Raw genomic sequence first — 15,994 nt, 5'->3', positions numbered from 1 at the left:
GGCGGCTCTGCCGGTGACCCGGTCTGGTGAGATGGGGGCGGGGGGAGCGGCTCGGCGACCCCCTCAGCGCCCGACCCGACCCCACCCCACCCCACCCCCTGCGACCCCCGTTCCCCGGCTCCCCGCCTCTGGGCACCGGCCCCCATCCCCGGCCCCTAGCCGGGGGCACCGCCCCCTGCCCCCCATTCCTCTGCCCCCCGCCTCTGGGCACCGGCCTCCAGTCTCTGTTCCTTATCCCCTGGCCCCCCCATCCCCCGGCCCCCCGCCTGTGGGCGCCGCCGCGGCCCCCCTTCCAATGTCACCTGCCTGGGCACTGACCCACCTGCCCACAGCCCTTGTCTGTGGGCATCACCCTCCCCCGCCCTCATTCCCCGGCTCCTGCCACTGCCCCCGTTTCCCTGTCTGCAGGCACAGCCCCCTCTCCATTCCCTTGCCCGGGCACCGACCCCCCAAACCCTATTCCCGTGGCCCCTGCCCACCAACCCCGGCCCCCATTCCCCTGTCCCTGGGCACTGCCCCTGCCCCCCACCCCTGCCCCCCAGACTCCTTTCCTCCGTGTCCAAGCGCAGTCCCCATTCCCCTGCCCTGAGTTGCCTCTGCCCCAGTCTGGGTCTGGAGCCTCTCGTTTGGCTACGTGTGAATTATTGCTATTCTTTGTTCTCTTTACACCTGCTGTCTCTGAATAGGCAGTTCCCATTGAGCTGGGGAGCGGGGGGCAGCGCTGAAATGAAAGTGCAGCTTAGGCTGCGTGGGCAGAGGACTACAGATGCAGCTTTGCAGTTTGAATTTATGGTTTCTGTAGTAGGTTCAATCCGGGTGCCAGGAACTTATGGAAAATGATTTTAAGCCCCCAAATTCAGGTGCGTCCACACTACTAGGTCTGGCTCTGTCCCTTATGGAAAGATGAGTTTCAGAGTTAGGGTATTAGTTCTGGCCCAGCTGTAGCCTGGTTGCTCCTTGGAGGGAGTAGCTACGGTATATTATTCTGGGAAATAGCGTTTTGCTCGGACTTCCTTCCTTTTTCTTGTGCAGCAGTCTCTTAAAAGTAGTGCAAAGGAAATGGTTCAAAAAGTAGTTAATCTATTCAGTATCAGTAAGTGCAATAAAATTAAGTATAAGATTTTCAGGGAAGGGGTAGCACCTAAAGATAACACTGTATACTATATATATTTTTAAGGCAGATAGTCACAAAGCTTTTACAGCCCAAAGTGAAAACAAAAAATCCTTTGAGTCAGCACTGATGATAACAAATTAAGGCCCGATCATGCGTCTGGATCTGTATGGATCTGCCCACTCAGAACGTCCTCATGGGTAAAAGTGCCTGCAAGGATGTAAGTGCAGGATCAGGGCCTTAATTATACCATAATGGTCACATGTATAGTAGATAAATTCCACCTTATGGTTTAAGAAGGCTGAGGTATTTAGAAAAGTAATTGGAAAACGAGCAAAATAAACAGAATTGTTCGGGTATATCAGAAATAGGAATCCTGTAAAGAAATCGGTGGTGCAACTAGACTACCAGAGAATAAAGGGAACAATTAAAGATGAAAACGACATTGCAGAGAAGCTAAATAATTTCAGTCTTCACCACAAAGAATGTTAGGGACATATCTATCCTGATCTACTCTCTTCAGGTAATAAAGAATGAAGCCTTGTCAGAGACTGAGCTGTCAAAAGAAGAGGTGCTGAAACAAACTGATTAAATAGCATCAAGTCATCAGGACTCGATGGTACATCCATGAGTTCTGAAGGAAGTTAAGAATGAAGTGACTGAGTTGCTAACAAAGCTATGCAATCTATTATGACATTCCGCTACTGTGTCACAGGACTGGAGAGTAATACCTATATTTGAAAAAAGCAATAGAAGCAATCCTAGTGAACCTTACTATGATGCCAGGTTAAATGGTTGAAAAGCAATTACAGACAATTTTAACACACCCATGAATATGATACAATAGAGATGAAATGGTATGCCTTCTGTAAAGGGAAGTTCTCTCTCTCTCCAATATATTCAAATTGTTTGAGGTTATCAGCAAAATAATGGATAAAGAAGAACTGGTAGATTAGGACTTTCAAATAGTCCCTCACAAGACTATTAAGAAAACTGACTAATCATAGGATGAGAGAAAAAGTTATAGAGTAATAGTATTTAAGGCCAGAAGGGAGCACCAGATCATCCACTCTGACCTGTATAGCACAGGCCACCTTAAACCCAACAGCTGTTGTTTCACAGATTAGAAACCACAGAAGAGAGAAAACAAGATTTAAGAATAAATTATTTTTTAAAACATAGTAAAAAGTTAATAGGATGTTGCAAAGATATAGGATAAAGCAATTAATAATTTTCTTGGCTGAACTTCCCTATTATAAATGGAAACCAATTAGAAAATGTAATGTACTTTTGTTTTTCAGATTACTAGAATGACTGACTGGAAACTGAAAGTTAACAGATGTTCGAGGCGTGAGCTCTCTTTGGCAGATATTCACTAACTCCTACTTTTGAAGATGAACCCTAACAGTCCTTTTCGTGGACAACAGCCTGCTGTTTTCCAAGCACCTTCTAATAGTCCTGTCGGAATGTTTCAGGCTCAAACACCATTTCGATTTGGTCAGCCCTCTATGTTTGGACAGAGCAGTGGAGGATCTGGACAGAACCTGGGGTTTGCCCAGCCATCCAGCTTTACTCAGCCTTCGGGATTAAGCCATCCAGCTTCAGGGCAAACCTTGGTATTTGGGCCGCCCTCTGGGTTTACACAGTCTTATGGTCTTGGACAACCTACCCCTTTTGTGGCATCTTCTGCACCAACTAGCTCCTCTGTTGTTGGAAACCAAGGATTCAGTTTTAAGCCACCTACTAACCTTGGAACTTTTCAGAATGCTTCTAACTTTGGAGTTATATCTGGAGAAGTTTCAAGCAGTGGCTTTGTGGGATCAGAATTCAGCTTTAAAACACCAGAAAATGCAATATTTAAACCAATCTTTGGTGCTGGTTCTGAGCCAGAGAAAACACAAAGCCAGATCATCCCAACATCTTTCGCATTTTCTCATCCAGTTAGTAGTGGGCCTGGATTACTGGCCCCTTTTGGCCTTTCTCAAGAGACCAGTAGCTCTAGTACCAGTACAAACTTCAGCTTTTCAAAACCAGCTAGCAGCAGTAATTTGCCACCTTCCTTTGCCTCTTCTGTACCAAGCAAAACAGTAGAGGATGACAAAAAAGGAACAAAACCGCTCTTTGGAAGCCCTAGCAGCAGTTTCACTACTTTTTCTAGCTCATCTGGGTCCTTGGATTTAGGAGGAAACTTCCAAGTCAGTGTAGCGACTAAATCAGAACATGATGAAGCTCAGAGTGAGCCACTTGCCAGCCTTGTAAAAGGAATGAAAAGAAAAGAAGAACGAGATCGTTCCCCAAGAGGGCGGGATTATGATGTTGCAGAGGAGTCAGAGATTGTATCTAGGAGTGGTTATCCTCCAGATAAGCGGCCTGTTCGGTTAAACCGGCCACGTGGAGCAGCTGGCTTGTTTAGCCGAACATTGCAGGATATGCTAAAAAGCAATAAAGATAGTGGACATGTTAAAAAAGAGTCAAAAAAGGAAAGAGTATCTGGAGAATCTGGAGAAAATGAACAGATGTTGGGAGCAAGCCAGTCTGTGTTTGCAGCACCACGGCTCTCAGCACCATTAAAAGAGGGAGATGCTAAAGAGAAAACTGAAGAGAAAACTAAAGAAGGTAAGGGTTAGGACTCAGCACTATTCAATAAATCAGGGAGTGGAAATGAATGCTACTGGCAGTGGAAGTTAACAGGATGGCTTGCTCTCTTTAAAGTTTTGCTTTTCCAAGGGATTCCTCGTTTTCCTTTTTGGACACTTAATGATTTCATTTTACATCCTACCCTGGAGGTGCCCTTTGCAATTGTTGCTCCCAATTGTGATTGTTGCTGTTGTGATTAAGGCGGACTGAACAGCGCATGCTTTCAAATACGTCAGTGTTGCTTCTAAATTATCTGGGGTGGTCACTGTGAAGACAGATACTTCTTCCTTTGGTTAGTCAAATATCAGTGTAGTGGAGGCTCACCTCTGTGGCATTACTTAATTAAGTTAATTACTCTTCTCAGGGGTCGAAATTGACTGACATTTAGTAGAGGTTGTGGGTCAGTAAAGAAAACATGAGCTATAGTTTAGAAAATGGCATTGAGAAGTGTCTAGGGCACACATCTCTTCTCTCAACTCCTTTTGTGGTTGCTATTGTATTTAAGCCAATCCAGGCATATGTTTTGCTATGCTTAGTTTATTTCAGCTGATGCATAGTTGTGCTGCTCTTTAGGCAGAAATTTCTGTATAATGTACTTGGTGTTTGATTTTTGTTTTGCAGGGTTGATTGTTTTTCAGAGTTCCTTCTTGTATTTCTCGCTCTTGTCTCCCATTCTCCTTTGTGTACTTTTATCTCACCTTCTTCTTCTTCTCCCTCGTGTTCCCACTCCACGTCAAATTCATAAGGTTCTTCCATCCAGTTTTCTCTTTTTGTTTGGTATCTCTCTTTTGCTTTCTTCCCTCCTCCCTTTTCCATTCCCTAATTACCTTATTCCTTTACCTTCCACCCCTCTCATCATGGTTCTGTACATGCTGTTCCCTCATTCTGGGGTTTCAGGAGAAAGAAAACTGAACTCTTGCAAGTTCATCAATACATACTACTTAACCCAGAGGTTCTCAACCTTCAGTTTCTGAGGCCCCCGCAACATGCTGTTAATAACTCCACGGCCCAGCTGTGCCACAGCAACCGGTTTTCTGCATATAACAGCCAGGGCCGGCGTTAGGGGGGAGCAAGCAGGGCAATTGCCCAGGGTCCCACGCCACAGGGGGCACCGCAAAGCTAAATTGTTCAGGCTTCGGCTTCATGCCTGGGTGCCGGGGCTAGGGGGCCCCAGGCTGCGGTCCCATGTGGCAGGGTTTCAGCTTTCTGCCCTGGGTCCGAGCAAGTCTAATGCCAGCCCTTCTTGGTGGACCCCCTGAAACCTGCTCGCAGCCCCGCAGGGGGCCCTAGACCCCTGGTTGAGAACCCCTATCTTAACCTTTGCACTGGCACCTGATAATGTGATAATGGGCACTTTCTAAATATTTATACAGTAATTCTGTGAAGCCTTTCCATCTCCTCCCACCCTGACACCCCAAAGCTTCCCTGGAAATTCAGAGAAGTCTTGATTTCCTCCTTTGCAAACCTCCCCATCTCTTTCCTTATTCTGTCTCTCTTCTTCCCTTCCCCGTTTTCTTCTCCTCCACTGCCTTCTTCAGTAGTGTGCCTTTTTGTAAAGAGGACTACATCATAATGTATACTCACAGTGGGATTTAAGGTTGCCTAGCATTTCCTGAATTTTGAGTGCTTCACTCTGCCGTCTTAATGTTCATAGAATCATAGAATATCAGGGTTGGGAGGGACCTCAGGAGGTCATCTAGTCCAACCCCCTGCTCAAAGCAGGACCAATCCCCCCAATTTTTGCCCCAGATCCCTAAATGGCCCCCTCAAGGATTGAACTCACAACCCTGGGTTTAGCAGGCCAATGCTCAAACCATTGAGCTATCCCTTGTAGCTATTTTATGAAATATACATTTCATTTTGTTAGTTTTGTGACTTTACATATGCACAAGAGAACCTAACTGTTTACATCTTAATTTATTTACTCTCACTTCATAACCAACTATATGTGATTGTGTATTGCATAGTCCATTTTCATGCCTCCACAAAGCTGAACAATATTCTTAAAATACATAATTGCACACTTTGCCAGTTGTAATGAAGGACTCTTCAATACAGGGGTTCGTTAAAGAGAACTTTGAATTTCCTTGCTTTGCTAATTCAAAATTTCAACCTTAACACTGAATTATTGTAGTGTTTTCATTAACTAATCTACTAATAAAAATATGTACCCCCTGCTTAATGCAAACTTCTGATTTAACATCTAAGTTCTTGAGATCCAAAATAAGAAACCACAGGCAGTTCTAGAGCCTGATTTCGGGACTCTTTCAACACTTTCTCTCAGATTCTGCTATTGTGACCCCTTCACGTCGAAATCGAAGCAGCGAGAGTGTGGACAGTCTTGGTGGCTTGTCGCCAAGTGAACTCACAGCAATCCAGTGCAAAAATATCCCTGACTACCTTAATGACACGAATGTGCTCGAGAAGCATTTTGGACGGATGAAAGTCCGGCGCATCTTTACCAGGCGCAGCAAAAAGCTGGCTATTATTCACTTTTATGATCATGTGAGTATTTAATGTAAATTTAAAAATAGATGTGTAGTATCTAAATGTTTGTTTGGGATGTGTACAGCCATTCACTGTGGTGGAGTTAATGGATTTCTGCTCTAACCAATCAACATCTGGAGACCAGACTATATTCTAACCACTAAAGGTGATCCCATCAGATCAGGATGGGGTATATTGATGGAACAGCATGGGGAAGCCTATGTTGCTAACAGATGCTGTACCTGTTCTGTAGTTAAAAAGAGGCCTTCAGTCTTGAGCTATCAGCCTGATACAGTACTTATTAGGGTACCATAGAATTCAGCTTTATGTGACCTCCACACAAGGCAATCTTCTGCTGGGGCAGTCTCCTTGCCACATACGGCATTTGGGCTTTTAGTGACATCTAGGGAGATCTCTGAACTCCCAATGGAACAAACATATCTTTGTACATACTGTATAGACTTCTTTACATCTTGTTCCAATGCTAATTGTCCCTGGTATTGCATGCTGTTTTTCAGGCTGCTGCTGCTCAGGCAAGGAAGAAGGCAAAAGGGTTACATAAAGACATAGTAACATTTTGGCATAAGAAGAAAACAAGTAAGCTTTTATTGTCTGTATTTCTTCTAGGCATGATATAAGAGGGTGACAATCAGTTGATTTCAGTGGAGTGGCACCTGTTTGCACCAGGTTGGAATTTGGCTCCAGAAGTAAAACACTGTTTCTGTGGTGGTTTCTCCCTTTGTGATGGGCACCAAATGCAAAGGCTGTGCTTATGTACAGTATCTGATTTTTACAGTCTGTAAGAAAATAAGACGAATGTACTTGGAGTAAAAATTCAAAAATAAAGCAATTCTTGGTGGTGTCTGCTAACCCTCAGCTTTTTAAAGTCAAGTATTGTTCATAAGATGATGTTGATTAAGTGAGAGTGGTTTTCTTCCAACGACCTATTATTAAGACTCCGTGTTTGTCACGAAGGTCATGGAAGTCATGGATTCTGTGACTTTCCATGACCTCCGTGACTTCTGCAGCGGCCCATGCAGCTGGCCCGGGAGCCACCTGAGCAGCTTGGGCAGCCCGTGGGCCATTTGCACCAGTTGTTGCTGGGGCAGTCTCAGGCCCCCTGCCATGCAGCAGCAGGAATTTGGGTGTGGGGGGACTCAGGGCTGGGCATTGGGGTGCTTACCTGGGGGGGTCTCTCTGGAAGGGCAACAGGAACTCCCCTCCATCAGCTCTTAGCTCCATGTGCTGCCTCTGTCCGCAGGCTCCGCCCCCCGCAGCTCCCATTGGCTGCAGTTCCCAGCCAATGGGAGCTGCAGAACCAGGGTTTGGGACGCAGCGGAGGCAGCCCTGAAGTTAGGAGCTGAAGGTCTCTGCTTCCCAGGAGCTAAGGGAGGGGAACCTGCCCCAGCCCTGCCAACCCCTCCGCCCCAGCACCCGCAGCAGTACCTGCGCCTCCTCCCAAGCACCCGCAGTGCCCCAGGGCCGTGCCCTCTTCCCCCCCCGCCCCAGTTTTAGTCAGGGGTATATAGTAAAAGTCATGGACAGGTCACTGGCCGTGAATTTTTGTTTACTGCCCATGACCTGTCCATGACTTTTACTAAAAATACCCATGACATAGCCTTACCTGTTATATATCTAATCTGCTATTCTCCTACTTCACTTTTTGTTTTTTGGCCTTAAGGATTAAATGTAGGTCTTGAATTTAACTGTCCTACTTAAAAGCTATAATGTCTTTATAAAGCACCCATGGATAACCAGCCGATTAGGCACTAGCTGTTGTGAACGTTCCTAACATTGTGGTTTTAAGAGTAGCAAGACCCTCATGCTGCCAAATAAACTTTTTAGATTGTTGGGTAAAATTTTAATGTGAGAACTATTTGCATAATAAAAGAGATGGTGTTTTCTCCTTCTAGTATTCTTGCAAACTAGGAACCATCTGGAAAGCTGACTTCTGGGGCAGATATACTCTCCCTTGCTGAATTTAATGTTTGATGTAAGGTTACATGGTGCTGATGTCTTCAGTTTCTTTCCTGTTCCTCTTTTCCTCAGGTTTTGGCCACTTAGTTATGTCTTTCCCTTTTAGGGTATTGTGTTAAAATAAGTGTTTAAATGTAATAATTTGTATGAGTCTGTCAGACATGAGTCGTTATGAACAGCTCCCGCAGATGGTGGTCCAGCTTGGAAGTATACGTCCCATGTTAACTTTCCTTTGGAACAAAACACTCTAGTTAACCTTATTGTAAACATACTCCTAGGATCGAAGTATCACTACATGGTACTCTGCACAGGGGTTCTCACAACAAATTTTTTGGTGGCCTCAGAGTGTGGCCACCAATTCTTGCTGGTGGCCGCTCTGACAATTTTTCCTAAAATACTTTAGGAAAAACAAATAAATATACACATATACATGTCCAAATCATTATAATTTATATATGTAGGGTTTGTGCATTTGTTTTTTGAAGACTCAATAATACAAATAATGTATAGTTGTCTCTATTCTTTACTAGACCAAAACAGAATAGAAACACAAATAAGGTGCTTTGAACAGTCTTGTCTTTTTTCTTGTTGTTTCTTTTGCTTTTTTGGGTTGTTGGTTGTTGTTGTTTTATTTTTTGTTTTTTTTTTTTTGAGACTTGCTAGCTATAAGTAAGTCTGCTGTGAAAAGTGATATTTGTATGTTTGTTAATATCACTTTTCACAGCAGACTTACTCACCTCCGGGGACAAATTAAGCCCTGGAGGGGAGGTGGGTACAGAGGCAGCAGGCGATGCGGCACTGGGGGAGGCAGTGGGAGCCAGAGGTGATGGGGGTGGGGGAAGCTCGGGGATAGAGTCTGCCACCACACAGCCAGGGAATGGAGCCCAAAGCCACACACCTGGGACAGGGCCTGGGGACAGAGCCTGAAGCCCCGTGGTTGGAGCCTGCCACCCACCACCCCAGGGCTGAAGCCCAACCCCACCACTCCCAGGAAGGTGGGGAACTTACTAACTGCCTGCTCCTCCAGAGGGAGGCGGGCCCAACCACTGCTAGTGGCCCCTGGGCTGCTACTTTGCCCCCTGCTCTCCCAAACCACGGCCCAGGAGGCTGTGGCTGCAAGAAAAGCCCCTGGTGGCCGCCTTTGATTAATGCTGGGACAAACACCAGTACCAAAAGTATTGCCTCATAATTCCATAGCCCTAAACTTCCCCACAAAAAACGAATGCAAACTGCTGCAGTGTTGTCCTCCTGAAGTTCTGAGAGTGCTTACTTGCCCATGCTCGTCTCATTATGACATTAACTTTGGAGCCTGATTGTGAAAATGGCTTCATCTTAAATTATTTCAGTTTTGATCATTTTCGCAGAACAACCTAGCCAACGTACCAGATGTGTGCTGCGGTTGCCAAAGGCATGCACATGGCCCCAGCTCTCCACAGAGTTCAGATTTAAGTTCTGAGGACACGTGCATCCGAGAATGAGTCGGTACAATGATTATCCAAATGTCTTGGGAGACATTCAGAACACTTGGATAAATCACAGTTTCTGATAAAATTCATATCTGTACAAATTTCTGATTTGGGAGACATCCAAAACTGGGAAATCCAAAGTTCAGATAATCAGGCTTTACATTTGCTGACAATCTGCCAAACAACTACAGTGATTGCTCAATAAACCTTTTGTCGGTTCATATTGAACTATATAACTGTATGGATTGTAGTGTCTCATTCTGTCAGTCTGCAACAGAACCAATAAGTTTCATAGTCCTACACTGTGGAATTGAATTGGTGCATGACACATCCTCTAATGCAAAATAGCTTGCAAATGCTGTTTAAATTCACGACTGTGACTTCTAAAACCATAAGGAAATACAATTAAAACAAATTAGAACACATTTTTTCAAGAAGTAAATTTAAAAATGTCAGTTGCATGATTTGGCAAGTATCTGACCTCACTTGGTATATTATTCAGGTCTTGGTAAGGGAGAATTTTCATCTAAGGAGAAGAAGGCAGATGAAGATGAAGGGAGACAAAGCAAAGAAGAGCAAAACTATCAGCATTCCCCTCTTCGCAAATCTTTAATAAGACCCTCCACCAGTAGCAACCTATCTAGTAAAAGGTATGTTCATTTCTCTAGCAGTCTGGCTGATAGAGACTTTTTCCATGACAGGGATTTCCTGTCAGAATGTATGTCTAGTAAGCACAATCATTTTGTATTGAGTAAACAAGAAAAAAAAAAAACAAAGTTCCCATTTAGTCATGGCAGTTTTGTTTGCAGTTTCTGATAAGTTCCTTTAATTGTATTGTATATTTATTGTTTACCTTCTCTGTTGTTCGTTCCAGTTGGAATGTGAGTGTTCTTAGGAGCCTCTTGGTCTTGTTAAAATTCGAAGGTTGAGGCATATGTTGAACAGATAATCTTTTCCTATATGTGCAGTAATGCTTCTGATTTCATGCATGATTTGGATCTTAAGATGTCTTATTTATTCTTAATTTGCCTGTTAAGTTATATATCCGTGGCTTTTTTTCCCAATGGGGCCTCACACTGTTTTGGCTACAAGACCATAAAGCAACTGCTCTTCTGTTCTTTTCATTGTAATAGGCTTAGATAACAACCACTATAGTTAAGATTTCAAACCATTATAACTTGTGTTTTCAGATGTTCTTAGCTTGCTGAAGTTTTCCAAGCTTGTTCTCTTCCCAAAGGTGAATTTTGTTTAGCTATTTGAGCAAAATCCCTTCAGCCACTTTTGTTTTGTGGCGTGAGAAAAATAAAATGTTGTACATTAAATTATTGTGGCAGCTCATTTTGCTCAGTTGCATTTTAAAACTTGAAGCTCACCATGCAAATAAATCTCAGTTGTAAATACTGTCCTAATTTGTTATGTTTCAGAGTAACAGCCGTGTTAGTCTGTATTCGCAAAAAGAAAAGGAGTACCTGTGGCACCTTAGAGACTAACCAATTTATTTGAGCATAAGCTTTCGTGAGCTACAGCTCACTTCATCGGATGCATACTGTGGAAAGTGTGGAAATCTTCTACACTTTCCACAGTATGCATCCGATGAAATGAGCTGTAGCTCACAAAAGCTTATGCTCAAATAAATTGGTTAGTCTCTAAGGTGCCACAGGTACTCCTTTTCTTTTTGCTAATTTGTTATAAAAATCAATTGTTGGATAATCGGCTGTTATAAAATGCCTGCGGGATTGGGCCTTTCATAGTCTCTGGATATATTTGTGTCGGTATGGAATATGGTCCTAATGGAACAACCTGTTATGTTTCTGGGTAGCATTCCAACATGTAAGATACCATCTATTCAAGACTGAATAGTCTGTCAAGCGATTTGACTAGCCAAACACTCTAGTTCTTTAGTATTATACGAAAAAATTTGTCGCAGTCAGGAACAGATACAGACTACTATACTGTGTGCTGATCTCGAACTGCTGCACGCAGTATGTCCCATGGCTGTCCAAATTTGAGATTTTTTTCAGATCTGTCTAGGGGATTTAGATACATAACTTCCACTTAAATTAATTACGTGTTTATGTAAATGAGTTGTCTAAATGCTCAAGACTGCACTAACCATCATAACTGTAATGTACAGAAGTATAACATTGCTGACAGCATCACATTTCCGGAGTGGTTTTAGACAATAATGTGAGATGTATGTTAAGAGTAGAAATCCAGGCAAATGTATATTCTGTTTGGCTTGCAGTCCCTCTTATTTTCACAGTGTCCAGTAGAGTATCACTGATCAAATCTGTTGTTTATTTCTAGTTCTCCAGCTAAGAAATCTGCTCTTACAAAGTCGCTGCAATTTGAGGCAGACCCATTTGATTCTGGGACTGAAGGGCAGAACTCTGAGAGTTTGGCAGTGTCAGCATCCTCTGTCAGTAACCTGACAGGCTCAGTGGCTGAGACCTCTGAAGACAAATATCGCCTTCTGGACCAAAGGGATAAAATCATGCGTCAAGGTAACATTGGTAATTGTGCATGTGTAGATGAGGCTAATCAAATGTAATGCTGATTGTTGTAGGAACTAGGAAGGAATTCTTTCTCTGTCAAAATATGGCCTTTTTCTGTGGCATCCAGCATTGGACACTACTAGAGGTAGGACCTGATGGACCAATGGTTTGATCTGCCCTAGCAAATCTCGTATCCTACTTGTCACTCTTGAGTCTTATTTTAAACTTGGACACTACAAATCTAGAAGTTCAACATCTATAAAGCTGCATTCTCAGGGGGGGCAGCTCAACTACTCAAATGACAATAAAATACCTGAGCTCAGATCCCAAGAGGGTAAACTTTTACCTTTATTTTTCATTTATTTTGTTGTATTTAATAAAACTGGTTTATGATAAAAATGACAAATTGCTTCTGAGACGTAAGAATGTTATTTTATAATTTTGTAGAGTTTTTACCATTAGGACATTTGTATTAGCTAGATCCTTATTAGGGTTGTCTGATGAGATCAACACAATCTCTCTATCATTTACTAGGGAGAGAAACTAGGCAATGAAGTATTATGAAATCTGCTTACATTATTTAAAATCTTTTTTTCTGCTGGAAAGGGACTCTCGAGTCAGGTAAATGAGTATAATGTCTGCGTATGAAACCAAAGAGGTTAGACTCTGGATTCTCAGTTACCATGGTGGATGGTTGTGCTGTAAGAATCTGCATAGAACAGCCTATAAAATAGCATGGTTTTCTCCTCCTGTCAGAGGGACTGCTCTGTTTAGGTAGACTTGTTTCTCATAGTCCTTACAACATTCCATGTTTCTTTATTGCACATGAATATCTGTTGTGACGAGTAAGTATCAGATAGTATCCCTGTCAAAAGAATGTTTATGCATACTTTATTGGCATGTACTGTATAAAAGAGGCATTAGTTTAGGATATTTTAAATATTTCTCAAAACACGGAATTGTATGGGAGCTAACTTTTGAGTGCAGCTACAAGGCTAAAGTGCATTGAAGGAGTAAAGATACGTATTACACAGATCAGAAATTGTAAGAGAGTCCATTCTTAAAAGCCTGTCTTTTATATGTGAGAAGGGATCAGGGGATTCCCTAGGGAACTATCTAGATGCCATGTTAGTAGTTTCATATTAAACTTGTTTTACTACTGTACTTGTGTAATGTTGTTGGAGCAAAAGTCTTAGCAAATAGACACTAGTTTTTGTGTGTGTTTGATCTGGAAATCTTACATTGGTAAGCAATAAATAGTCAGCACATGGGTTTATAGTGGCATGACTCTAAAATTAATTTGGAGCCATGGAATGTTTACCTGATATGGATTGAGCTGCTTCATGGTGCTATGCATACCAGCATCTTTCTGGTGGCGCCATTAGTTTCTGAAAGACCTGCACATTTAAAGAAAAAACAACCTGCATGTTTTTAGTGACGAAGTTATCCTTTTGAAAGTGGATTGTTACAGGACTGAGTGCAGGCAGCGAAAAATGTCTGTGTTGCTGAAGCGTTTAAATGCAGTAAAACTGCTGAGTAAAAGGGTATGTTGTTCAAGTGGACTCTGCAAGGAGAAGGGGTATGTTGGCATAGCAAGGTTACAGGAATGGGGAGCAGGACAATGGATCAAGTACTACATGCTTGGCCCTAAATTACAGGCTTCCCTGAGGCAGAGTGACTAGTCACCAATTTCTTATCCATGTAGATGCCTTTTTCCTCATCCTTTCTATAACCTGGCTTTGCATGGGGGAAGATGCATAATTTAGTCTTAAGAGTCATGTGAACTGCCATTTATCTCTCTGTTGTGTCAGCTCTGCAGCCTAATGATTATTTGAATATGACCTATTACTCAGCTCATCATATCAAAAACATCCATCTGCCCTTGGATTTTGTCTAGAGCAGTGGGTCTCAATCAAGGATATGTGTACCCCTGCGGGTATGCAGAGGTCTTTCAGGGCGTACTTTGACTCATCTAGATATTTGTCTAGTTTTACAGCAGGCTATATAAAAAGCACTAGCAAAGTCAGGACAAACTAAAATATCATCCAATGACTTGGTTTTACTTCTCTATATACTTTTCACTGCAATACAAGTACAATATTTGTATTCCAATCGATTTATTTTATAATTACATGGTAAAAATGAGACAGTAATTACTTTTTCAGTAATAGCGTGCTGTGACACTTATGTCTGATTTTTGTAAGCAGGCAGTTTTTAAATGATGTGTAACTTGCAGTATGCAAGACAAATCAGACTCCTGAAATGAATACAGTAGTATGGAAAGGTTGAGAACTACTGGTCCAGAGTACCCCTACCCCTTTTTCCCCCATGTGTCCCAGTCTGGCCCTCCCAGTGGCTGCAGGGGGCCGTGCCTGCAAACGGTCAACGTCAGCAAAATGTCTCGCGGCCCGCAATCAGATTACCCTGTTGGGCTGTAGGTTGCCCACCACTGGGCTAGACAGAGTGGTAGATGCAAAGTCACTGAAGAAGAGGAATCCACTGTCAGGTCACCCACTGTTAGTGCCTGAATGATCTTTAAGACAGTGACCATGTTACCCTCTACGTTTGTTCAGTACAGTGTACTGTCAGCACTCTAGTAAATAATAGTCAATAATAAAGAGTGGATGTTTGGGTTCCCGTTGAAACATGGCATACCTAGGGCTGTAATCGGATTTGATTATATCTGGGTGATGTACATCAGCTGGAAACGAAGGAGCAGGACACTTAACCGTTGTTTTTGTTTAACACTTGTTTAGCTCGAGTGAAAAGGACCGATCTCGGCAAAGCTAAAACATTTGTTGGAACGTGCCCAGACATGTGTCCTGAAAAAGAACGCTATATGAGGGAGACAAGGAACCAGCTCAGTATCTTTGAAGTGGTCCCAGGATCTGACAAGGTACCAGCCTCTATGTACTGACTGCTGCTGTTGTGATTTGTTTATTTGCTGTCATTGAATTGTCAGTTAAGCTGTCAACACTGTGCAATATATCTCTGGTTTAATTCTGATGAAAATTTCTAGGGACCAATGACTCTAGATCCCAGAACTTAAATATGAACTGGGTTTTTTACAAAGAAATCCCTTGTTTGTTTGTAGATGCACAGATAGTAAAACCCTTTCCAAGGCTGCAGTACGGGTATATAAAATTCCCCATTACAGGGGAAAAGCTCTCTTTTAAATTGATAATAGGTTATTGTAACAATTATAGACTCATAGGTGTGACAGGTTGCTCCCTCTCCCCTGGCGTGCCACCTGATGTACTGGGGATCCACTGAGCCCTCCTGTTCCTCCAGCCTGGGCTCGCTCAGTCTGTCTTGCTGTGCCAGGCCCTCAAGCCTCCTCTAGCACACACATAGGTAAGCAACACCCAGCTGTAAAAGAACACAGAAGCTCAGATCAGCTCTGTGTGGGAAAATTCAGTTCAGGGATTGCCCAGCACTCAAGTGCACACCCGCTCCAGGAGTGTAAACCCAAAATTGTATTGTCTTGTGCTGCACCCAAATCTGTACCAGCGTAAGCTCATGAAAATCACCCCCTCCCTCAATGTGGAGGAAGATGTGCACAGCTTTTTGCCCTCCAGTTATGAATTGCGCAAACTGGTTTATAGGAAACAAAAACAAGTTTATTAACTACAAAGAACAGATTTTAAGTGATTATAAGGGATAGCAAGCAGATCAAAGTAGATTACTTGAGAAAATAAAGCAAACACACCAACTAAGCTTAATACACTAAAGAAACTGGCTACAAGTAATAATTTCTCACCCTAATGTTGTTTTAAGCAGGTTGTAAAGATTCTTGAAGAACAACTTCTTTTGCTTGCAGC

The 15,994-nt window shown here is 42.9% G+C and overlaps 1 protein-coding gene across 1 annotated transcript in view; it reads left to right on the top strand.

Moving 5' to 3' along the window:
- Positions 1–11: 11 nt before the first annotated feature.
- The window catches only part of MCM3AP (minichromosome maintenance complex component 3 associated protein), a 77,532-nt gene continuing 61,549 nt past the window's right edge, over positions 12–15,994 (top strand). Inside the window, exons 1-7 of the mRNA XM_074968183.1 lie at positions 12–26; positions 2,413–3,727; positions 6,033–6,253; positions 6,754–6,832; positions 10,181–10,328; positions 11,986–12,182; positions 14,930–15,069. Of these exons, the coding sequence (XP_074824284.1) occupies positions 2,506–3,727; positions 6,033–6,253; positions 6,754–6,832; positions 10,181–10,328; positions 11,986–12,182; positions 14,930–15,069 (2,007 nt within the window). The 5' untranslated portion in view covers positions 12–26; positions 2,413–2,505. The remainder of the gene's footprint in view (positions 27–2,412; positions 3,728–6,032; positions 6,254–6,753; positions 6,833–10,180; positions 10,329–11,985; positions 12,183–14,929; positions 15,070–15,994) is intronic.

This window comes from Natator depressus, chromosome 11 (assembly GCF_965152275.1).
Source record: "Natator depressus isolate rNatDep1 chromosome 11, rNatDep2.hap1, whole genome shotgun sequence".
Taxonomy (NCBI): domain Eukaryota; kingdom Metazoa; phylum Chordata; order Testudines; family Cheloniidae; genus Natator; species Natator depressus.
Note: the sequence above shows the minus strand (reverse complement) of the source record. Positions and strands in the feature narration are given on the sequence as shown.